The sequence below is a fragment of the Rhinolophus hipposideros genome, assembly GCF_964194185.1.
Source record: "Rhinolophus hipposideros genome assembly, chromosome: 18".
NCBI classification, from domain to species: Eukaryota; Metazoa; Chordata; class Mammalia; order Chiroptera; family Rhinolophidae; genus Rhinolophus; species Rhinolophus hipposideros.
The window spans coordinates 37,923,235-37,945,786 of NC_138064.1; the positions used below are offsets into that span (position 1 = coordinate 37,923,235).

At 39.3% G+C, this 22,552-nt stretch overlaps 1 protein-coding gene across 1 annotated transcript in view; it reads left to right on the forward strand.

The window, feature by feature from the left end:
- The first annotated feature begins 1,023 nt into the window (after window positions 1-1,023).
- Window positions 1,024-22,552, forward strand: part of ELAPOR2 (endosome-lysosome associated apoptosis and autophagy regulator family member 2) — a 165,847-nt gene continuing 144,318 nt past the window's right edge. Inside the window, exon 1 of the mRNA XM_081079345.1 lies at window positions 1,024-1,381. Coding sequence (XP_080935471.1) covers window positions 1,190-1,381 — 192 coding nt within the window. The 5' untranslated portion in view covers window positions 1,024-1,189. The remainder of the gene's footprint in view (window positions 1,382-22,552) is intronic.

Here is a 22,552-nt window from a genome sequence, read left to right on the forward strand (position 1 = left end):
AAACTTCTCACGTTTCATGCGGAAACGTTTACTAAAAGGACATTAGCGAGAGTGCCACAAATTCAAGTCAACTTACACTGAGTCTGTCAGGTAGATTTCCGCAGGCACTCAATTATTAGAAATTAGAGGGGCTCCTTCTGAACAGCAGGTTAACTCACCTGTTCACAGACTTTTAGACCAAGAAGGAACCCTTGAGATCTACCCCGATGAAGGCATCATGTCCATCTTGGTCACCACTTGGTGTCCACCACGCAGCTTAGTACGTTTTTGAATGAAAAAAAAAGAAGAATGAAGACCACCTCAGTCATTGGACAGATGGAGAAACTGCTTCCTCCAGAAACAAAAGGGCTTCCTTGTCTGAGGTTAAACATGTCATCCCCAGAAAACAACAGCAACAGCCGCAATAATCCCGGTTACTACTCCTACCGACGCACACGGCATCTACAGCTTCCAAGCACTCTTCAAGCGCTTTAGGGACACCCATGTAGTTAACCTCCACAACAAGCCAAGGGTTAGGTGTGGTTAGGATTTTCATTCACTAGGTGAGAAACCTGAGTCGTAAACACTGCATTTGTAGTTCGTCCCCCTTTCTCCCACGCCATTTCACGCAGCCTTAATCACCTAGAAATTCGACCTGACGCTACCTAGCTTGGATCCTTTCAGAGGGACGTTTCTAGGGCGCCTCTGTGGGTACCGTGAGATGCGGGCGGTAGGGAGATTTTAAAGACCCGCCGCCGGAAAACAACGTCTCGATGTCCTGTGTTTTATTCTGGCTCCATCCCTGGAGCGCCCCTCCTGGTGGGCCACGGGGCCCGGGGTCGGAGACGTAAACGGGGGACTCTGGCCTCTCGGCCGCGTAGCGATGCTCCCACCCCCGGCAGCCCCGCAGCCCCTTAGCGCCCGCCCCGCCGGCTCGCGGCCCCCGCCTACGCCACCTGCTCCCCGGCACCCGCGTCCCCGCCCTGCGTCCCGCCCCCGCGCCGCGCCCGCGCCCCGCGGTCCCTCCCTCCCGCGTGACGGGAACACCGGCGCCGGCTGCCGGGGCAGCGAGCGCCGCCGAGCTGTCAGCCCGCGGACGGGCAGGGGGCGAGCGAGCGGGAGTCCAGCGCGCAGCCCTCGCGGCCCGGAGCCGGGGCGCGCCCCACCCGCGGAGGCTGCCTTTCTGCCCGCGCACCCACCGACCGCGGGGATGGAGGTGCCGCTCCGCGCTCCGGGGCGGGCGCGCACGAGGGGCCGGGGGAGGCCGCCCGGGGCTCCCCGCCGCGGACTCTCGCCTCCCTGGAGCCCCGCCTGGCTTTGCTGCTGGGTGCTCGCTGGCTGCCAGGCGGCCTGGGCTGGGGACCTGCCCTCCTCCGGCCGCCCGCTTCCTCCTTGCCAGGAGGTGAGCTGCACCTGGTCCTTCACCTGGAGTTAGCGGGGGAGGGGGAAGGAGAGAGCGGAAGATGAGGGATGAGGGTGGTGCCTGCTTCTTGCTCTCTGTCTCTTTCCTGCCTGGGAGGACCGGGGTTGTCGTTTGTTTCAAGGGATGAAGTTGCCCGCCGCGGAAAGCTGGCCGAGAGAGTGTGTGTGGCTTTGCCTTGTTTTCGGGTGATGCTTTTCTGTTCGCGCTCCTGTGTTTTGAGGCGCTGAAGGACTTTGGAGTGCCAGGCTTGAGGACCTGAGGCCCAGTGAGAGATTTCGGCAATAAGAGGGCACTGGGGAAACCCCGCCAGTAGGATGTGGGGACCCGTTCCTTCACAGCTTTTCCAGAGAGCTAGATAACTGCCACGGGAGGGTTTCCCGCTCCTTCCTCCTCCCTTTTCAACGCTCCGGGTCTCAACAAACGCCTTCTCCGACTCCCCTGCACTCAGCTTCATGATGAGGCACTGGGGATATGCTAAGTCAGTGTGTGGTGTCACTTGGCATCCTTCTGGCGAAATATGGGTATGAATTAGGAAGAAAAAAGAGTGTGTACTTAGGAAAGAGGCTGGTTGCTGATCTAGAAAATTAGAAAAGACGGAATGAATATGCCCCTTTTGGGGAGGTGTGCATTTTTATTGCTTGAGATTATATTGTTATACAGCCAAGCTGGATAAATTATGGGTAATGAGAGCTTGTCCTGCTTTTAGGGGAACTGAACTTGGAGTGCCAAAAATGTACAGGGGTGTCATTGGTACTTGTACTGGGTATTTAGTGTTCCAGAAAGTACATCCTCTTAATGAAAATCAATGAGAGGAAGGAAGCAACATTTCTGACCTACTTTGAGTGATTATCTCTGGGAGGATATGAGGAGTGGATACTGTTTTTAGGAAGATTGTTAGGAGTCAGGGTGATGGGTCATTTTAAATTATGTAGCAAAAATAGCTTAACTAGTAGTCTCTCTGGGAAGAAAGGCCAGACCCTGTTTCTTTGTGTATGATGCTCACTTTTGAATTTTACCCAGACTTGAATTATAGAATATCTGCATTCTAGACAGCATCTGTTATCCATGGATTTCGTCTTCCTCTCCCACGGTACAAGTCCCAGGGCAGCCTGAAATGAAGGAGAATAGATCAAAGGCATGTGTGCGAAATAGTGTTGAAATTGGGGAAATCAAGGCAAGATCTCAACAAACAGCTGTGCTTAATTTCAGCTTATTAGTATAATTAATAGTTGTTTAATCTGTATTTTTCAACTTTACCATTCACCTGGGAATAATCCATTCTTCCAGGTTTCTATTGAAAGCTGATGCTTGGACAGCCTCAGATTGAACAGTTGCAATAGGACGGATTTGAAACCCTGCTTTCAGCCCTCAGCCCCAAAGTGAAGAACATATTTCCTTTCTGAAATGAAAAGTCTTAAGCTTCTTGTAATATCAATTCTTAGTAATGAAGAATCTATTTGAAATGAGTGAAAGTCGGAGCCAGTGGGGGTGATGCTTTTGGTCACGACAAGTAGGCAGATCCTTTAGATGAGTGCGTGTTCTACGCACACATGGAAGAATGGAGTGAGAGGCTGGAGCCTAAGACAGGAGTATTGAAATGAAAGGCAGGGAGATGACAGAGGATCTAGAAAAATGGCATCCAATTAATCTCAGCTCCTTGTTGCCTTTTAGAAATTGCATGCGACTCAATTCCTTGAGGTGCCAAGTTTGAATTTCCCTCTGAAAATGGGAATAAATAAAATATATAGGAGGATTCTACTGGTCCTGCCTGGGGTTGGTTGTGTTTTTAGAAATGATGATGCACAGATCCATGTATATTCCTCCTGATGAGTGAGAAACAGTTGTAAGATGGTTGACTGGGAGTTAGAAGTCATTTTGGAAATGGGAGAGGCCAAATGGCCTCCCAGAGGCTGAATCTGGTTCTTGACATCTGGTCGAACCAGCTGAGCTAATTTATAGAATTTATCATTTCTCTCTGACATTGTTTTTCAGTGGAAAGTGCGAAGGGCAGGTGTTTTTCTGGCTTTGAGGGTATGGGCCTGCTTGTGCTTATGGGTAGGGAGGGGCCATCCTCCGAGATACAGCTTTGGAAAGGTGCGTCAAACTCCCGTGAACAAAGACATAGCTAAAGTAACTATTTTGTGTCTACTCCTGCCCATTTATCCCTTTCCAGTCTTTATGAATGGAAAAGAAGGTGAATGCCAAATGTAAGGGACAGCAGCATGTAGTGGGGAGGAGAGTGAGAGCAGTTAAAGCGAGGGGGCCTGAGTCTAGGAACTAAAGCCAGCTCAGTAATATGAGAGAATATTGAAGACAGAATATGGAAAAACCTGCAGGTAATTCTAAACTTCGTTTTCTCCCAGTAGTTTGAGTCTCTCATCACTTATCAGTGTATTTAGAAAAATAGTCATGTTTAACTAAGTTATATAGACTTTCATTTTCCTTACCTGGTTTTAGAGAAAAGCAAAGAATGGAAAAGGACGAGAAGTACAGAAAATTGGCCTGGGAGTAATCTAGTTATGATTGCCTGAGTTCAGGGATAAAGCCCTTCAAAATGACAACTGGGTTATGGGTGAAGTTTCCTGGAGATTTTTGCAGAGGATTGGACTCTGGGGTAAAACTCATAAAATACAGCTTCCTTTATCAAAGTCATTGGATTATGGAGTTGAAAAGGGGAGAAAAATGATGACTTTGGAATGCTTGGCTGGTGATTAAATCAGCATGGTGGAAGCACAAACACCAACAAGAAGGCTGTAGTTTGGGAGACAGAAATAAAAGTCACATCTTTGTGCCACAGTTGGAGGACAACCATAGGATGTGACTTTAGTAGACAGTGTTTAAATAAAAAAAAAAAATGAGGGCTGGACATCAGAATGTACCTACAGAGCTAATATTCCTCAGCCTTTTTTTGTGAAGGAACTTATAAAGGACAGATATCATCAGGGTTTCTTGGCATCTGTTTTTCACTTGTAAAATGATAGTAATAAAAACTGACCGGCCAATCTTTATTGTGAAGATGAAACGAGATTAATATAAGTGAAAGTGAAAAAAATCTATACATTCAAGAGTTATGACTAGATGAGTAGACCTACATCCTGATATTTCAGGAAGGGTCTACGGTGAGACTTCAGAGGGTCACAGGATAGGCTTATCCAAAAATTAAATGGAATGGAAGTTTTGACTCTGAATAATAGGACTTCATGGGGCTGCCCCTAGGAAAAAAAGATAAAGGCCAACAGATAATTCAGAGTTGGAGTAAGGTATTAGGAGATAGAGCACATGAGAGTAAAAGAGAATAGAACCAAGTGGATATGTAGGCATTATTTAAATTTGGAAAATTAAATCACAAAATAGCATGATTCTTAGTTCACTGCTCTAAAATCCTACATAATACAATTCTGCTGGTCTCTCTGATCTTAAGAGAATCATGACTTTTTGCAACAGTTTTTATTCCACAAGCATTTTTTGAGCTTATACCATGTGTCAGGTAAAATGTCAGATGATGTGAAATTGCTAATTAAAAAATAAAATTTAATTGGGTAAGGAAGAGACAGATTTGTAAACAGACAATTAGAATGAAGTGATTTGGTGCCATAAGACAAGAAAGGGGCAGTCAAATCTAGTAAGGAGGATCAGAAAAGGTCCTACAGGGGAAATGAGGGAGACTTGAAAGATGAGTAGGAATTTGCCGAGCAGACAAGGGCGAGATGTGAGTGTGGGCTAGCTTGGAGGGAAAGACATTTCTGGTGCAGAGTGCATTGAAAAAGGGCAGAAATACAAATAATTGGTTATAACTGGAGTACACTGCTATGAGGAGCTTAATGAGAGATGAGTCTGAGAGGAAAGCAGAAGCCTGATGATAGGGGACTGTATGTTATGCTAAGAAGCTGGTCTTCATTTGCTAGTTGATGGGAGTGATAGAAGAATTTAACATCAGGAATAACAAACTATGCTTTAGTTTGGCAACATTGGAGGCCACATTAGAGGGGTGGGAAATGAAAAGAGGTGAGACCTGCTAGAGCAATTGTAATAGTTCACTGAAGGATGATGGACTCAATTAAGACGTGGCAATGAAGATGGAGCAAAGGGCAAGATGTTAGAAGACAGATTTGACAGTCCATCCATGTGGAGGGTGAGGGAATGAAAGGTTCTGGCTTGGTTAGAGGATGGTGCCTCTAACCGCCAGGAAGGGGAATGTGAGGAAGAGGAGAGAGGGAGCTCGGTTCTGGAGAGGCGGATGTTCAAGAGAGCTGTTCAGTAGGCAGCTGGGTCTCGGGCCCTGTTGCTCTGGGCCATGGTCTCGGTTGGTGTGGAGAGGCAGGAGGCATTTGAACGGAAAGCCTGGCTGAAACTGCTGGATTGAATGAGATCATTCAGGGAGTGAGAACAAAGAGGACGAAAGATAGGACTTGGGTTTTATGAACATTACAGGGGGCAGAAATGGATGTTTCTACAAAGAAGACATGTGAGTAATGGCTAGTGTGAGGAAAATGTGAGAGTTACGAGAAAGGGAGAAAAGTCTTTGAAGAAGGAAGGGATGGTTGTGGTTTCAGATGCCCAAAGAAACTCAAATAAGATCAGGACTGAAAAGAGAAGACTGAATTTGACAATAAGGCTAGCGTGGTTCCTTTGGAGTGTTGGAGATGGGTTGAGTATTAACTGGGAGGTGAGGCAGAGGTGATAGAATAGAATTTTATTATATAGTCTCCCTAGATTTGGTAGGAAATTGAGTCTTCCAAGTCCACATAAATCAGAAAACTTGATGATGGCCTTGCCGTCTGTTTCAGACTTTGATGGGTACAGTTGAGAGATATCCTTTCTGCAGGAAGTTTCTGAGTATCATGGGCCACGGGTGAGGGTGTCAGAGATTCCAAAGCCACACTCTTGCTGAAGGAGTTAGGACTCAGCTTCTGTTTTCAAGCTGTTAACATAATTAATCTTGCCTGCTATGCTCATGGAGGTGAATTTTCCATTTCAAATTCTTATGCTCAGAACCATTTCTCATGTGTTAGGCAAATGTGAGCAAGTATTCACACCATCAATATTTACAATGTAAAACTAAGAGTTGACAGATCCGTGAAGTGTCATATTTTAACACAAGGATGAAAATAGCAGAGCATAGTATAGGGTGGCATGTTTTCCTATCTTAGTGTACTCTTCATCAGTGTCTTGGATCTTACAATAATTCTTTGTCGCCAGAAAACACCAGTTAAATTTTGGTTGTCTTTTCCTTCTCCATGAAGAAACTATGGATAATACTCGTCCCTTTTCACCTTTCTTAATCTAAGTTATGTGTAATATTTCAGTATTAAGACCATCTTTATTGTGTACTTATGTACCAGGTAGTAGCAGTAAAATGATGAACAAAACCTATGGTCCCTGATCACATTGAGCTTTATAATCTCATGGGGGCAGAATCAAAACAACACCACATGTCATGTAATTACATTTGCCATAGTGCTTTTATGGAAAATGACTTTGCAGTGGGAAGGTATAGCCTTTCTAATATGGGGGATGGGGATCTGAGGAAAAGATGGTTAAGCTAAGACCCAAAGATGAATAGGAGTTTGTTGGATTAAGGTCATGGGTGGTAGTGTTAGAACATCTCAGATAGAGGAAGCCTTCTGGCCTAGATCAATTGCTGTAGCTCATTTAACCCTTCCTGGAGTCCTAAAGACCAGTGATCTTTTCTCTGGATTCCAGTCACAGCCCATTGTTTACTCTCAGGAATGCATATGCTGTCTGACAAATGTTTTGCACACACAGGACCACCCTGTGTGGATGGGTGAATTGTACCCTGTACAAGGGCACCCGGTCATGGGGGCATGTAAGAACTAGGATCCATTCAGTGCCCAGTGTCTGCATCCATCCAGAGGAAGGAGTGTCTTTTTCTAATTCATGTGCCCAGAGGGGGTACCATTTTCTAAGTCACAGAAGGGTGCCATTTGCTTTACCAGAGGCTCTGAACACGTACAACCCAAGTACGTGATTGGTTCACAGAGGACAGGGATTTCATCATCATGTTCAGCAAACAGGGATTAAATATCTAACAAGGCATGTTAGAGGTTTTAAAAATGGGTAAGATATAGGTCCTCTTCTCTGGAAGCACTAATCACTGCTTTGAAAATACTGTATAGTAGAGTGGACGGCTTCCACTTTTTCAATTATAAAAAGGAATTGATCTTTATAATGCATTTAATCCTAATTGACATCTTTTCTCAGTTGTACCAGATTTAAGACTCTGAAATAAAAACCCAGTGATCAGATATATTGAAGTTTTTTCTCAACTCAGTTTACATCTCTGGAATTCAAGATACCATTTATTACTTATTCAAGGCTTTGCTTTTATAGGCTTTTTTTCTCTAGGTTACTGGTTCTCAGAGTGTGATCCTAGGACTAACAGTGTCAACATTACCTAGGAACTTGTTAGAAATGCACATTCTTGGGCCGTGTACACACCCACTGAATCAGAAACCCTGGGGTTGAGGCCCAGTGATTTGTGTTATAATCAGCTCTCTAGGGATTACCATACAACCTGAGGAGAACCACTGCTCTAGGTATAACGTAAGGAATACAGTCGTTATCTGAAATCCAGGGACCTGTTTCATTGTTAAAATTCCCTTATCTGTAACCCTCGCTTCCTTTCTGCTTCTACAGAGCATCTTAGAAACTCCTAAAACAATCACACCAAAAGGAGTATGAGCTCCTCTCTTTATTAGTAAGGGCATCAGCGTGTATTTCTCAATTATCTCCTATCCACCAGGGTACAAGGCAAGATGATGGTGACAGAACAGGATGCAGAGAGTATTGTCATCTCTCTCTAAAGAGCTTATAGCCCATAGAAGATGCGAGCATGGGAATTATTAAGTACCTCTCTCTGAGATAGACATTAGAATAGAAAAACATGGCAAAATTAAGAGGTAATGGTCAAATGATAAAACATGGTAATAATAATAATATAAGCCTTCTTGTTTTCTGATGTTTGTTACTTATGAGGAAGGAGTGTTTTTACATTTTGTTCCAACTGCAAAGCCTCTTCTTGTTATAGTGGAAGTAATATTGAAGGTAACCAAAGAACTTGTTCAAATCTGAGCCCTTCCGCTGGTTTTTGTGACCTTCAGCAAATCAGCCTCTTTGAGTCTTCCTGTGTCTGCAAATGGAGATAGTAACTCCTGCCTTTTCCACATTAGCGTTGCTGTGGGGATCAAGCTACCGTGTTAGAACATGCCTTGTAAATTTTAATGTTATTCCAGTTATTAGTTTTTATTCTTGTGTAAGTTAAGAACAGTGTTTCTAAGGGGATGGATTGAAGTGTGAAAGGACTGGTATGTGGATGGGAACGTTTGTTTACTCATAAAAGTATTTTATAAGAGTATTTTTTCTAATTACGGAAGTTGTACATGGTGAAAATTTTAGAACATAAAGAAAGGAAGGGATAGAGAAAGAAATGTCAGCTCTAATTCTTCCACTTAGTGATATCCAGTATTAATGTTTTAGCACATTTCCTACCTATATGTACATATTTTTTTCTTTTTAAAAATGAAAGTGAGCTCATATTGTATGTAGAAGTTACAACTTTTCCTCTTGTTGTAAGCATTTTCCAATGACATTAACACTTATCAATATTTTAATATGTAATATATTACAAAATATAGCATCATTTGATTGCATGCCATAGTTTACTTATGAGCCATTTGCTAAATCTGTCATTACTCATCTTTACCTTCCTTATCAGAAACACTAGCCCCAATTGATTGCTCTGTCACCACTGAAACGTTCATCTGGCCAAGCACACCATGCTCTCCTGGTTTTTCTCTTACTCCACTGTGATTCCCTCTCTCGGGCTTTGTGGGTCCTCCTCCTTGACATTTACAATGCTGCATTCCAGACCTTAATCCTTGGCCCTCTTATCTTCTCTGTCATCCTCACACTCTTGATAATGTCATCCAGTGTCTTGGCTTTAAATACCATCTACATATGGACAGCTCTGAACTTTCCATCTCTTGGCCAGCACTGAGAATTGTTATTTATTAATCATTACTAATTTGATGGTGGAAAATGCTATGTCGTTGGTGTAATTTACATTTCTTTAATCACTGCTGAGGGTCAATATTTTTCATGTCACTTAGCTTTTTGTATTTCATTTCTAGTGAATTTTCTGTTTAGGTGTGTTCACTTATTGTTTTCTTTATATATGAGCTCTTCATACAGTACAATTAACATATATATTGAAAATATATTTTCCATGATTTTTTTGTGTCTACATGATTTGAGAAAATATAATGCCCAGAGAGAGCAATTAATTATTTAGACTATAAAAATGTATATGACGTATCAAAATAGGAATAAATTTTAATTTTTAAAAACTGATGTTTGGTATATAATATTTTACTAAATTCCTGCAGTAGAAGTCTTTCATGTGTTTGGCTGAGAAATATACTGAAACAACTGCAAAGTGAGCAAGAATTCTTGAGTTTGCATTGACAGTCCTTGTTCTAAGAATGTGTTTTTGAAATTTCAAGACTGCCTTGCTTAATTCTCTGTTACTTCTTTTTCAGTGGCCACTCATGTGTTTATTCAGCTAGCATTTAATGAGCTCATATCATGTGGTCTTCTTATAGGAAAATGAATAATACACAAGTCTGTGATTATAGTACAGTTGAATTAAAAAGCACTGTGATGGAATTCTGCACAGGGTTATATAAAAGTACAGAGAAGGGGCAACCAAATCAGTCTAAGGAGCCCTGGTCTCAAAGAAAGTGCTATTTGAGCTGAGTTTGGAAAGATTTCCCGGACTGCTTTACAGGATGCCCAGAGGCCAGCATATGTCAGTCAAAGAAAATAGGTTGTATAACTGCACAGAGGAATTAAATCATACAACAATTTCCAGGGCTAGTGTGAAGACACATGGATGGGAGTGGCAAGAGATGACTGCATTATGAAAAAAGCAGAGCGGAGGGTCTTGTGAGGAAAGCTATGGGTAGCCATTGACATCAAATTAGAAAAATTATTGTTTGTGAGTGGAGGAAGATAAAAGGAGAATCATATTGGAGGCTTGAAGATCAGTTAGGAAACTGTTGCTCCTCCCATGAGGAGAAAATTAAAGAGCTAAGCAAATGGCTGGTGGGAGAGGGATTTTACAGCTGAGTGATACGTTTCAGTCTACCACAACTTTTCACTGTTGACTACTGGGCAGGTGCTTTGTCTTTCACTGAGACTGAAAATTTAGGGGGAGGAGGAGGTGGCTGGAAGAGAGGATGAGGGTATTGTCGCCATCCTGAGTTTAAAATGCCCGAGGGACATCCAAACAGTGCTCTCCCGGAGACAGTTAGATGCATGGAAGTGTAACCAAGAGACAACTTGGGAGCCATGAGAACATCCGAGGTAATTGAAGCCATTGGTGTTGATGAAGTCACGTCATCTCTGAGCACAAAGCCAGAGCAATGTGTTGAGGAGAGAGCTCAGGGAAACACCAGCATTTAAGAAGCAAGCAGAGTGAGAAGTGATTGAGAATGAAACTGAAAAGGCACAGCCAGGAGAGTGACAGCTCAGAAACGGGCTGAGGGCTGAAGGGGTCGGTGACCTGTCAGTCTGGAGTATAATATAAACGTGATTCTTGACGTCTGGTAAGGCATTCGAAATGTCATTTCCTTGTGGACTAGATGCACAAGTATATGCTGAATGATGGTAGAATTAGGCAGATTCTTGGCTATTTGAACAAATAGACCCTCATGTTATTCATTTAAAGAACTGATGCTAAGCTGGAGGAAAGTTTCCAATGTAATACCTTTGGTCTTAATATCTAACCTCTGTCCTGTGACTGTTTTACTATTTTAATCAGTGCTTTGGTTTTGAGAAGGCTTAACCACATTTTCTAAACTCAGAAAGCTGGGCAAGATGCCTAATGAGTTAAAAAGCAGAATTGGGATTCAAATGACGTTCAAAGTCTAGCATAATGGGCAAGTATAATTGTTTTAAATATAGGCTGTCCTTTTAGGTTCTGAAATTGAGATGTTCACGCACAGGATGAGGAAATCTTGCTTAAAACTACTTTTGAAGCCACAGATGTCATGTGGCTGCTAAAAGCAATGATAGGGTGAGGTGGTGTCCTAGGTTCTATTAATATGAGCAGAGTGCTTGGCTCATAGAAGGTAACAGGTCTGTAATTCAACTTAGGTGCAGTATTTGAAGAGGGACATTGAAATAAGGAGATGTTGGCTAGAGGTGCAAATTAGAAAGATGAACTATTTGAAAAGTATGTCCAAATAATTGAGAATCAAAGGAATTGAGGGTGTTTATTTAGCTCAGAGAAGACTTAATGGGGCCACGATAGTCCTTCAAATACATTAAGTGCAGTCATGTAAAAGAGATGTTGGTAAAATGCTTATTTAGACAGCAAGACTAGGATTGTGGGTAGTAGAAGAATGCAGAATTTAGTTCATCCAAGATGTCTTGTATCTGTAAAGCCCTGTGCTGCTTCTTTGAGCTCTGAAAGTTGCAGAGTTCCTGTTTTGGACAACCTGCTGGCCTGGGTCGCATCTATGGGCACCATGAGTTATGATTTACTGCTCTGGGCCTATATACTATGGTGGCTTTAAGGTGCTGTTCAATGAATGTGTATATGCATTCCTACTGTAACAAGTGAGAAGGTAAATCTTTATCCTTGGTGCTTCTTCTGTCCTAGGACACATTCTTTCTTAATCCATCAGCCATGACATTATATTTTAAGATTGCTACAGTGTAAACATAACACCGTGCCCTTTGATGTTTAACATCCTAAAATAAGAGTGGCAAGTCGTGGCCATTTGAAATGTAAGTTTAATGTAGACTTCTATTTAACAATTCTTGGCATATCATTAATGGATACGAGGCAATAACTTGAACCAAAATAACAGGTGCTTAAACAGCACTGATTTTGGTATGCTGGGGAAGTGCTTCCCTATCTAAAGAGCAGAGTAATATTAACATTATTTGCTGTAATTTTTTTGTGGTTTCATTTTTTACATTTGATCTTTTTACAATTAAAAATAATATATATGCATTCTAGAAAAATGAAGCAATAAAAACACGCATAATCCCACCACATAAGCACAGCACTCTTAACATCTTTCCATTTTGTGATAGGAATGATAAATAGAACACTGGCCAGGTACAATTTTAAGGCATTTCATGTGTTAACTCATTGTCTAAACTCTAACGAGCTCAGTCCTAGCACTTCCAGCGTGGTTAAATAACTTGTGAGCTGGCTGCTGCTCCGGTGTCCACACTCTTAACTGACATGCTGTATTGTCTGTATACCATATATCAAATATCACTGCATATATTTCATTATGAATATACATGTATGTTTACAAAATGGGAATATTTTGTATGTACTGCTTGGTCATCTACCTTTTTTGATATTTAACAACATGCTATGAACTTACTCCCACATTTTGGCTAGTCTGGAATATTGTTTAGTGCTTGATGTAAGGTAAGCCACTGACATTATTTTCTGAGTAGCCAGTTTTCAACAATAGTATTTTGAACAATCCATAATTAATTCTTTCTCCATTGATTTCTTTTCTATACCATCTACTGTGTGGGTATATAGTACATATACATTATATAATCTATTGCTTTATGTATAATCTATAGCCATATATATGTATATATACATACACATATGTGTACACACACACACACACACACACACACACACACACATAAGCATTTATTTGATTTATTTTTGGGCTACTTTCTAAACTATTGATTTTTTTTTTTTGGTACCAAAATTGCACAGAGTTTTACAATATGATTTTGCATGCTTGCTTTCTTTCATTCAAAGATTTCTTCTCAGCTGTTCTCATTCCATTTAGTCTTTGAGTTCAACTTCAGAAAAAAAAAATCAAAGGAATTTTTTCTTGGATTCTGTTAAGTCTCTTCATTTATTTGGAAAAAAATATCATTTTACAGTATTATCTTCACATTTGGAGACATAGTCTGCTTCAGTGTTTGAGGCACTCTATATGTATCACTTGTACAGCCTTTGTCTTCCTAACTAACTTAGTAACTTTTTGTTACTATTTTCTGTGACTGTTTTCCCCTATCATGTTACCTTTTAATTGATTTTTCCCTGATATGTTGAAAAGTCATTGATTTTTTGGAAATTAATTGTATGATCTAGTCTCTTTTAGAGCAGTCTTATTAATTCCTCGATTTCCTTCATAACAAGTACCATTCATTGAGTAATTAAATGTGTAAAACACTTTACTTATATTAACTTAAACACTTATACTAACTTAAACACTTATATTAACTTAAACACTTTACTTATATTAACTTAAACACTTATTTCATATTTAAATATATTATGTTTTTTACTTATATTAACAGTAATCCTCACAGCAATCCATACCTTTGCTTTTAGAGATGAGGAAACTGAAGATCAAAGGCAATTAATAACTTGCAAAAGATGTCCAAGCTAGTGAGCCATAGCTCTTTGTGTCCAGAGACCTCGCTTTCCACTGAACCCCACTGCCTTGCCCTGTCCCTGCAAAGAACTGGTCTATACTTACAGCTTTCTACAACTGCTTCTAGAGGCCGTGTATTAAATCTTACTAAGTTCAGCAAGAAACTACTTATAATTTTTTTACCCCTTTTGTCAATCATTTTTAGATTATGCCTTTTCTCAACATAGTAATCCCTTACTCATGTGTTTCAGAAACCTATTGTCTCCTGCAGGGTCGATGTTAGTGTTCCACATGTTTTAACAAGGAGACCTCTCTGGACTGCTCTGTTTTACCCACGCACAGGTATGTGTGTGGCCATGACCCTCGGAAAATGCCGTGTCTGTGCAGAGTCCCTAGTTCGATTTCTGTTATCTGGCAGACTTTCTTCCAATGCTGTGCTGATCAACCGAGGGGATCTCATTCTGCCTTTACTAGATCTTGATGAGGAGAATTTTTTCAGAAGAAAAATTTTAGAGAAGAATTTAGAAGAATTTTTTTTTTTTTTAGAAGAAGAATTGTTTTAGAATTTTAAAGGCACAGAGCTGTCTGTGGTTCTCCCACGGGAAGCACATGACTGGCACTGGGCCTAGGGCGTGCTCTGCCTCTGCCTTTACGTACCTGTATAGTTCTGGGAGTAAAGGATGAGACAAAGAGGTAAGCAGGAGTGTGGGGTGTTAGTCCGATGACATCTTAAACCAGAAGCATGTCAAACTTCAAAAATAAAAGACCAAACCGAGTTTAAAAAAGAGTATGGTATACCAAAGACAATTTGGAATAAAACTCTGTGGATCATAGTTCGGTTATTTTATAACAATTATTTTTTTTTGTTTTCTTCCTCATTCCTCTTTCTTTAAAGACTTAGAATTATATGTGCCAGACATTGTTCTAAGTGTTGTTCTAAGTTTTTTAGACATATTAACCCATTTAAAAATAATCATTTGTTATTAGTCCACGCATTCAAATGTAAATGATATTGCTTTGAACTCTTATTCAGATATTTTATGGAAAGGTTAAATAATTGCCTCAATCTTTTTTTTTAAACTTTATTGACGATTAATTGAAGTACAGTAAACTACATATATTTGAAGTAAACACTTTGGTTAGTTTTAACATATTGTATACACCACACTCATGGAACCATCACCATAATCAAGATAGTCATTTCCAATATCCCCAGGGTTTCTTGCTTCCACTTTGTAATCCAGCCCTTCCTGCACTCTGTTCCCAGGCAGCCACTGATCTGTTTTCTGTCACTACAGATTCAGTTGCATTTTCTAGAATTCTATATAAATGGAATCACACGGCATGCGTTTTTTTCTCTTTTGGCATGGCTTCTTTTCACTTAGCATAATGATTTGAAATTGATTCACAGTGTTGTGTATTCAATAGTTCCTTTTTATTGCTGAGTAGCATTTCATTGTATGGCTATACCACGTATGCCTATCTATTTTTAACACAATATAGTTCTAATAATAGCACTTGATGTTCCTATGCTCCAGTATGATAATGTAATCTAGGAATATCAAGAACTCATTGGTGAGTACTCCAAATAGGTTGTTTATAAAGTTCAGCAGCAGCAGCCTAAAATATAAATGTAAAAGGGACTCTGGGTGTTCTGAGATATTCTGGGAGGTGATTCCATTTTCTGTCTCACTCAATATTTGGTGATAATTCAGACACATTTTGACTTTTGAAGAGTTAATCATTTAGTTAGTTAGGTATGCTTGCTGTTGGAACTACTTCTACTTACTTGTCTACCTGCATAGAGGTCATTTGATGATCAATTAATGAACACATATCTCTCAGAGTGCAAGTGAGAAAAGTAGCTCTCCCACCCCTCAGTCAGAGACTAACATGAGGACTTTTTTTTATTTATTAGTTCATGGTGATGAGCGTTTGTGTACTCTGGATAATGAGAAGTCTTTGTGTTTATTTGGAAGGACAATTAAATACGTTCATTATTAGTTGAGATTATATTTTTATAAACATATTCAGCAAGATAGCTAGGTTTAGTTGTGTAGTTGTATTTTTCTTTTTTTCTTTTCTGTGGGACGTGATGGGAATTTGGTTGATTAACATGATTGCATTTAGAACAAGGTACGTACTCTTTTAGACTAATTGTGGTTCTGCAAATTTGGAGGTTTTTTTTTTTTTGCTCTGAAAAGACAAAAAGTACTGGTGGGAGCTATGATTGTGAGACTGGCTGATGTGTGACATGTCCCATGTAGGTTTATTTCTTTTGTTACAGTAGGTGATGACTTTGACAGGACAGGGAGAATGTGACTTGCGTGAATTTATAGCACTGAGTTCTGCTTTGTCTGGGATGGACACAGATAAAGGCAGTCCTAACCTGACTGTCTTTTCAGCTGTGACTTTCCGTTCAAAACCAAACTCTTTACCTTTATTTCTTAATTTTTCACTCTCTTTTCAACTCCCTGTCATCCAGCTTTTATCCCTATCATTTTCTTCAATCTCTTGTTATGGTTAGTAATCATCTAATTCCCAGTGGTTTCTTTCATTGTCATCCTACTCCATTTCTCTACAGCCTGTTTCCAGGCTGCTCTTCTGTTGCTTTCTGAGATGATGAAATTTTGCATCATTCAATCTTATATCCTTATTTCGTTCGTTAGCTACTCTTCTGTTACTTCTTTGTAAACATTGGTTATTCCAGGTTTTTGCTTCTGGTCTTCTCTTTGGTTTGTATATGTCCTCTCTGACTCTTAACCATATTTTTCTTTCTTAATTCTTATATTTCTGTAAATAGAAATAATGCATGCTTATTATAAACAATTTGAATAATTTGAATAAGCAAAAAAAATGGAAATCACCTGCAATCCCTCTATGGAGAACTAGTATTAACATTTTTCATTTGACTGTTTGTCTTACCTACAACTATGGTTTAAATAACTCTTAAATCCAACCTCCTGATTCTTCAACAAGTTCCAAAAGCACATTTACAACTCCTTCAAAGACACCTTTGGTACAGTGTCTGGGAATACTACAAATTAAATCCATCCTGAACCAAATTCATTATCTTCTTCTCCATTTTAAACTTGTTTTTCTTGCTTTCATTTTTGTGAAATGAAAATTTTCACAAAAAATTTCATTTTTCATTTTCATATTAGTGGTTAACTTGGTTTCATTAGTATTCTTCTCATCTAGAAACTCTACATGGATCCAGTCAGTCATAAAACAAAGTATTTAAGGTCCTTTATCATGTGGTTTCAGGTGACCTTTTTAGCTTTCTCTTTATGTCCTTTACTCCCATTTCACCCCCCTTTCTTATTCAGCAATCTAACCACAATTTTCAGTTTCCAGAGTTCATCATGCACTTTCATCCCTCCATGCTTCACTCATTGCCACATCTGAAAAACCATTTCCTCACTCTCCCCGATGATACAGCTAACCTCTCATTATTGTTCAATACCGAACTCAGTGTCCTTATTTGTGTCTGAGATACCTCTACCCAGGCAGAATGAGTCTGGGGCAAGCACTTCCTACATTTGCTTTATTTTGTCTTGACTAGAGAAGAAACCTAAAGAAAGGGCTCATTACTATTGTTTTTAAATGTATGAAAAGCTATCTTTAGAGAATGGACTTCAGGAATATTTCAGGCAATAGACCTGGGACCAATGAGTGGACGTAATACTGAGGAAGATCTTTCCTCAGATTAATGAAGAACTGCAACCTTTAAAGATGTGCAGCAATGGAAAAGTCTTGCTTTATAAACTAGTTAGTTCTTCATCAATAGAAGTATATAAGCAAAGACTAAATGACCATTTGTAATCATTCCTTTAATCATTATTAATCACTTTTCCAACCACTGTGCCAGAGGTACAAAGATGAAGAAAATATCCTTTTCTTTAGGAGCTTATAGTCTAATGTAGTGGTTCTCAACCTGGCTGCACATTAGAATCACAGATCAATAATTTATTTTCAGTTCAGGAATCTCTGAGGATAGAGTCTAAGAAACAGGTTCCACTGTGTGGCCAGGGTTAAGAATCATTTGTCTAATGGTTATTTTTCGAAGTGCCATTTATTTCATATCACTTTATGCCAGGTCTTGTGATGTTCATTTATTCTTTCAACAAATGTTTATTCAGCTCCTCTTTTGTGTTTGTCCCTGATCTAGGTACCAGGAATACATCAGTGAAGAAAAACAGAGAGTTCCTGCTCTTATGGAATTTATAAAATGATAGACTATACACATACAAATAAATGACAGGTGGTTATGAACCTAAGAAGAAAAATAAGGGAGGTGAGGGGACAGAGGAGGTCTTTATCTAAGAGGTCAGGAAAGAACTTTTGATGCTATGACATTTGAGCAGTACCTGAATGAAAAGGGATTAAGCCATGTAGTGATCTGGGGAAAGGGCTTCCGTGCCCATGGAATAGGAAGTGTAAAATCCTTGAGATGAGCATACATTTGGCATGTCCATAGAAAAGTGACCCACTGTGTCTGAAGTGGAATGAGTGGGGGTACGACAGGAGATCATGGGTGGAGGGGGTGTGGCAGATCACATGGCACCTTTGGGGGCATGTTAAAGACTTTGACTTTTATTTTGAATGAGATGAGAGCAATGGAGAGTTTTGAGCACAGAATTAACATGGTATGATTCATATGTAAAAAGATCAGTATGGCTGCTGTGTGGAAAACATGCTGCAGACATGGGGGAAAACAGATGAGTTAGGTTATTACAGTAATCTAGGTAAGGCATTATGGCAACTTAGATTAAAATTTTGGTGGTGGAGTGGTGAGAAGCAATTGAATTCTGTATATAAATTACATTTTTGTGTTTTATATATCATACTAATATATAAAAGTAATTACACACACACACACACACACACACACACAAACACACATCTCCTAGGGAGTGATTTTAGCTGAGAAAGAAGTGGTCAAGAACCAAGCACTGGGGCACTCAGGAGAGTGAAGAGAGCTGATGGAAGAGAATGGTCTCCCAGAGGCCAAATGAAGAAAGTGTTGAAGGCGAAGGACTGAATCGATTGTTCGTTTAGCTCTCCTGAGAGCAATGTTGAGGATTGATGGTTGGATTTTGTGAAGTAGAGGTCATCAACAATCTTGAAAAGAGCATTTCTTACGGACTGATAGAGGCAAAGACCTGATTAAAGTGGGTTCAGGAGAGAATGAGAAGAAAGAATGCAGGCACAGTGAGAAAAGCTAATTGTGAGGAGTTTTGCTAGTAAGGGGAGAAAAGTGGCCATAGCTGAATGGGGATGTGCGAACAGTTACTGGTAATGCTGAACAAACTCCGCTGTAAGGTTCCTTCCAAATACAAAATTTTGTTCTATGATTAGTGCTTCTGGTTTTATTTATTATTTATAATAACTTGTTTAAGAATTTCTTTTTTTTTTTAAATTAAAAAGTTTTACTTTTTTATTGTGGTAAAATACACATAAAATTTACCATCTTAACCATTAAGTGTATCATTCAGTTGTACTAAATACATTCATATTGTGCAACCATCACCACCATCCATCTCCAAAATGCTTTTCATTTTGCAAATCTGAAACTCTACGAGATCTGACAATTAAGTTTGCAAACTCACCCTAGAAAAAGTGCTACATACCTCATTGCTGAATATCACTACAGTCACCTTTGAAGTGCTCCCCTTGGGAAGCTATGCACCAATGCCAGCACCTAGTCCACCCTTCAAAGCCATTTTGGAACTCTTTTTCTGGAATGGCCATCACAGCTATTATCCTATTACACTTTATATCCTGAATATCATCAAAATGTCTTCCTTTCAGTATTTCCTTTACCTTTGGGTAAAGAAAGAAGTCATTGGGGGCCAGATCAGGTGAGTAGGGAGGAAGAATTTCTTAAGACGAGGGATACTTGTAGTGTTCTATCCTGTTCAACTTGAAGCATTTTTCAAATCAATTTCAGCCATTTTGTTTATATCACATGATTGTTCCTTCTTTCTAGTTTCGGAATATCTTTTTGTAGTAGTTTTTAGGGCTGCCTTAACAAAGTACCACAAACTGGGTGGCGTGAAGAACAGGCATTTATTGTCGTACAGTTTGGGAGGCCTGAAGTCCAAAATCAAGGTATCAGTAGCATTGGTTCCTTTTAAGGAAGGACCTTTTCCATGCTTCTCTCTTTGGCTGGTACATGGCCATCATCTCCCATGCATCTTCACGTCTGTTTTCCCTCTGTGCCTGTCTCTATGTCCAAATTTCCCTCTCTTTGTTAGGACCCCAGCCATTGGATTTCCGCCCACACAAATTACGTCATTTTAAGTTGATTACTTCTGTAGAGATTCTATCTCCAGATAAGATTTCAAGTACTGTAGGTTTGGACTTCAACTTATGAATTTTGTGGGCAGGGGCGTGCATAACACCTTTACTTTCCCATAGGCTCTTTTCTGAAGTTTTATTCTAATAATATTTAAACATCTTCTGCTCAGGTGGTGTTTAGGAATAGTTATTGTTACTTAATCTAGTTGTTTTGGTGACTTTAGGTGTCACTTTAGAGCATTTGGGCCAGGAGGTGGGCTTTCTGATGTAAAATGAACACTTGCTGAATTGGACCTTCAGTGAACTGTCTTTTTGAAAAGAAATATAAAACAAGTTAGAGAGGTGGTTTTTAAATACTTTTTATGAACGTGAGGTCAGACCTCTCTTAGACTTTTCAGTTACTCTCATGTTTAAAATAATAGAGTAAGTAAGCGGGTAGATGCAAACTCTGTGTGGAAAGAAGAAAAGATAAAGTGCCTTCTCTAGGAAAATGTGTACCTTAAATATATGTGTTGTCTCCCTGGTCTTATCAAGATGGCAGCACAGCCTGATTCTAAATATAGGCCAACATTTGACTCCAGAATATATCACCCTTATTATAGAGGTAAATTAAGTGATTATAAGAAGTTTTTTGTTGCACAAAGAAAAACATAGAAATTAGCTCATATTTGTATATCTAGGTGTATGGTCCAAGGAAATGATTTTAGCAAATTTCTGGCTATCCTGTTTCGTCCAAATACTTGCTGCTTTTCTAGCAGTGGATTTTAGTTGGAATAGAGGCCAAAAAAAAAAAAAAATGTATCCTCTTAAAACAATTTGTGACTGTAATGGATTCTATTTCAATACTGTTAAAATACTGATCATGACTAATGATTGTAATTGTCAGCACAGGAACCCATTAGCGCTAAGTTCTTAGCTCAGTAAAGGAGAAAAATGTAAATTTGATGTGGAATAGTAAATATTTTGTTGTGGTCTTATAGTATCAAAGCAGAAACAGTGCTTTAAAATGAAGAAAATGTCTGAGGTGATAATTAGTGTTAAACAGAATATTTATTTTTATTTTTTTCAAATTACTTTTTGGTTTAGAAACCTAACCTTGCCATAAAATAGCCACCGAATGAATATCTTGGACATAACCTTGATTTTTTAAACTTCGTATGCTTGGTTTAAATGATTTAAAAAAAAATTTATGTTGTATAACTTAAAAAGAAAACTCTGAATAAGAAAGCTAATTCTTCTTTAGTGTAAAAGAGCAGCAGACATATCCTCAGTGGGTTTTCCCACTGATTAAGAATTAAGCCTGGCAGTAGTTCAGATACTAACCATATTAAAGCAGACAATTTGTTGCAATGGATTCTTGCACTGGCTCCACAGTTTACCTCATTGTTGACCACGGCTCAATGAAATCCAAATTCAATATTCTTTTGCATTCATGAAATCACAACCCTTCCATCTTCTCCCTTTCCTTTCGCATGTTCAGTGAGTCTGGAAAGGCATCTTTTCTTAGTGCTTTCTCAGTGACGGTACTGATGATATACAAAGAGCATATGGAAGCAGATATATGCGTAGGTCTTGATTTCATGTTTTGGTAGACTGGTTTATTTAAGCAAATACAACAGGAGAACATATTTGTTGAAGGTTTTCCTTTGTACCAGCTGCTGCTCCTTCTCTTTCCTAGGCTGGCTTGCCAGAAATGTACACCTATATTCCTATGCTATTTGACAAAAATTTCCAGTTGGAAATTTTATTTAGTGAATTAATTAACCCCTTGAAAAATGTGATGTATGTTCAATGTGTATATTTTAAGAATGTTGAGGATTTTTGAAGAATTGTGCTCGAATTTGATTTTCTTTGAAATGAAATGCTTTTAATTTCTTAAAATTAGTTAATGATAGAGGCTTAATGTTTTTTAAATATTGTTTACAGAATCAGCTTTAATTTCCGACAGCTTAAAAAAGCAGAAAATCTAATTTTAGTAATTCAGAAGAAAAGTTTCATTTTTAATCTTAATTTTTTTGGGAAAATTAATTGATAAAGAGGTAATATTCAATTGGATATGTACGTACCAAGTGGGGTGGGATGGGCATTGACCAGAGAGTCAAGAGACCCAGTTGTGGGACTTTTCTTGTGGCTACTTGGCTGTGTGACCTTGGGTAACTTGCTTCCTCTTGAGCTATATCTTCTCATCTGGAAAAGAAAGAGATTGGTTTAGATAATAGGGAGATCAGTAGTTTGTCAGATCAATAGTTTATGGCTTTCTTTTTTTAGTTTTATATTTTTAGGGAAATGGGTTGTTTTTGCTTCGTGTCAGATACTTTTGACTGAATGTGGAATTTTTTCATGCCCGGTATGGTCATACCGGGTAGAGACATGTACCTTGATAGTTTCTAGAAAC